The 3,068-nt window shown below is 32.6% G+C and overlaps 1 protein-coding gene across 1 annotated transcript; it reads left to right on the plus strand.

The window, feature by feature from the left end:
* Positions 1-1,148: 1,148 nt before the first annotated feature.
* Positions 1,149-2,292, plus strand: TRIADDRAFT_31020 (uncharacterized protein; the record flags this gene model as incomplete). Its single annotated transcript, XM_002116508.1, has 5 exons — positions 1,149-1,209; positions 1,349-1,509; positions 1,592-1,709; positions 1,827-2,043; positions 2,124-2,292. The coding sequence occupies 5 exons, from the start codon at positions 1,149-1,151 to the stop codon at positions 2,290-2,292; spliced, it is 726 nt and encodes a 241-aa protein (XP_002116544.1).
* Positions 2,293-3,068: the final 776 nt, after the last annotated feature.

Consider the following 3,068-nt stretch of genomic DNA (forward strand, 5'->3'; position numbering starts at 1 on the left):
TAGCTCATGAGGACATTATTTCAAGCGATATTATGGATGCTTTTACAAATTTTGTCAAGGATGGTGGGAAAATCATTAGTTTGTATAGCGGATTTAATTTAGCCGGTATATTGTATATAGATTCTTAAAAAATATCAATTAATTATAATATTATTCTCAACTATGGCATATAAGTGCAAAACCTTATTCTAATGTCCTATGTGTTATCCTATTTTTAATTTAGGCATAACTATTTCTGAATTGCCTTGTGATAAAAAATTTCTTTTTGGACAAACGCTATTTAAATCCTCGGATGGCAAAGTTGAAGCACAATTTGACACAGCTATTTTTTGTAAATCTTACGTACTGCCACTTGATAATGCTGAAGAGAATATTCGAGTGCTAGCTACATCTTCAATAGAAGATTTACCACAGGCTCAACCTGTCATATTGGATATTTCCTATGGAAAAGGCAGGGCTATATTAAGCCAAATTCGCTTAGAGAGGAGTCCGGATAATATCGCTGTCGATGACGAGAAACTATTTGCTAAATTGAAAAAATCCAATAGTTATCGCTTTTCCGTCTTCACCGAATGCCTATCGATTCTTGGGGTAAAACCTGGATTCACAGCTTTGCCAGCTTTGACGCCTGCTTATCTGCTAGGAGAGCCATACGTAATAATGATAACTAATTTATTGTATATCGGTTACGGATGATAACGAATTTGACATGTTCAGCTATTTCAATTTTTCATTGTATTTATTTATATGACAGAATTTGCAAGTCTTACAGCAAAAATTAAGCAGAGTATTGCGAGATGGTAAAATAAGCGGTAAAAATCTTACTTTAGAGTTTATCGACGCTTCAGATAAATTCCAAGAACAGTCGGAAAATTCTATGACAGTTTTTATGATCAATTCGATATTTCCTCCCAAAAATGCCTGTCAGTCATTTCAGTGGAATGACTATTGGAGTTCGTTAAAGACGAAAACTCTTGGTCGAACTGTTATGTTCAGTGAAGTTATTACCTCAACTATGACTGTTCTTGAAATGTAGGAAAATTATACATACCATTGTAATTTATGATTCATTACGTTTACCATTGACGTAATCAGTTTTAAAATTATGTAATGTGTAGTACGTATTTTGTTTCAGAAATCAGTTCCTGATGAATGTAAACCAGGACTCGGGTTTGGTAATTATAGCTAATCAGCAGACACAAGGACGAGGTATGCGGTTGTCAACAGTGCCAGTATAGTTAGCTGTTAAGATAATTGACGGAACAATCAGTAATTTCTCTTTATATTAGCGACTATTATGGCAACTTAATATTTGATTCTAAGCAGGTATTTACTACATTGAACACAGGTAGATCCGGTAACAATTGGATTTCTCCGAGAGGGTGTTTAATGACTTCTATTCCGTTAACTATTTCACGGCGCAGCATTATTGGATCGCGATTGCCATTACTTGTTAATATTACCGGCTTAGCCGTTGTAAAGGCGGTTCGATCCTTGGAAGGATATGAGGTTACAATATCATAGGAATGATTGAACCATTAGTAATAAATAGTAATTAATGAAAGAAATGCTTGTACTTTTTCTTCCATAGAACATTCCCTTAGGAATCAAGTGGCCGAATGATATTTATTACCGCGATGAAATAAAACTAGGCGGTATAATTTTGAAATCGCAGACTATCGGAAATAATGATCCACAAATTGTCGTTGGTTAGTAAATAATATCGACCATAACTGGAATAAGAGTTTTATGAATTTTAAGTAACGATAACACTAATAGTAGTTAATGTTGTAACAAATTATAATATGATCTTTATATGCTTTTAGGCTGTGGATTGAACGTTAGTAATAGCAATCCAACTATGTGCATTAACGATATTATTGCAAGGTTTAATAATCGAACGGAAGGTGCTAATTTGAAACCAATAAGTGTTGGTCGGCTTGCGGGATTACTATATAATAATCTCGAAACCATCATTTCCAACATTGAAAAATTTGGAATTGGACAATTTCAGCGAGAGTATTATAAGTACTGGATTCATAGGTTGTTAAAAATTTTTTCTTAGTATATTTTCTTTTTTAAGGTAATTAAGAAAGATGATTAATGACATTTTGCTCTTCTAGTAATAAGAAGGTTAAAATCGCTAATCGTGGTAACGAAGATTTTTCAATAGCCGGTATTAATGATTACGGATTTCTCTGTGTTACTGATCGTTATGGACAGAAAGTAACGTTACAACCGGATGGTAACAGTTTCGATCTGATGCGAAATCTAATTACATTGAAAAATTAAATAAGTATCGAAAAATTATGGAATTGCTCGTATTTATCATTACAAATTTGTTATGTCGCCATCTTTATATTGATTAATTAGAATTATATAGCAGTAGTTGCCTAACAGCATCAGTTTCGATATCGTGCTAAATTTAATTTCATAAATGGAAGTGGACAGTTGTCATGATATGTGTCAAAAGGGTAGTACTTGTTATTATTAATACAGCTACATTGGGTATTATAGGTTAATATGCTGCGTGACTAAGAAATATCGTAACTGTAGTAGTTCAATAAGACATTAAATTTTTAAGAACTTGTATACTTTTCATATTTACATACAGAGTTAAGATATATAACCTCTAGGAATATTGATCTGGTTGGTCTGTTTCCTACGGCTTTGAAGCCACAGCATATATAAAGTTCGATTATGATAAGTCTGTTTAACATTAATAAATAAAGTTGCAAAGCGGTTGGTTTAAATTTTGTATATTATCAGTTCAACTTGGGCTTTTATCACAATCTGATAAATTATAATGGATATAAAGTTTAACTTTACTAATGATAAGCTTGCAAAAGTCTATTTAATATGTAAAGATGTCCGATAAAGAACTTTAGTTTTTGAATGCAAAATGATGGTCTGCCACGATAAGTGATATACAATGACAGAAGCCCATTAGTCAAGGTATTTACGTCACCATATTTGCAGTGCTTTTGCAATTCATGAATAGTTATTGAAGTCTGAACTAATTTCTGTCTCTCATCCTTTACAGTTTCTTAGTTACTAAGATGAGATGA

Source organism: Trichoplax adhaerens, genomic scaffold, assembly GCF_000150275.1.
Source record: "Trichoplax adhaerens TRIADscaffold_16 genomic scaffold, whole genome shotgun sequence".
Taxonomy (NCBI): domain Eukaryota; kingdom Metazoa; phylum Placozoa; class Uniplacotomia; order Trichoplacea; family Trichoplacidae; genus Trichoplax; species Trichoplax adhaerens.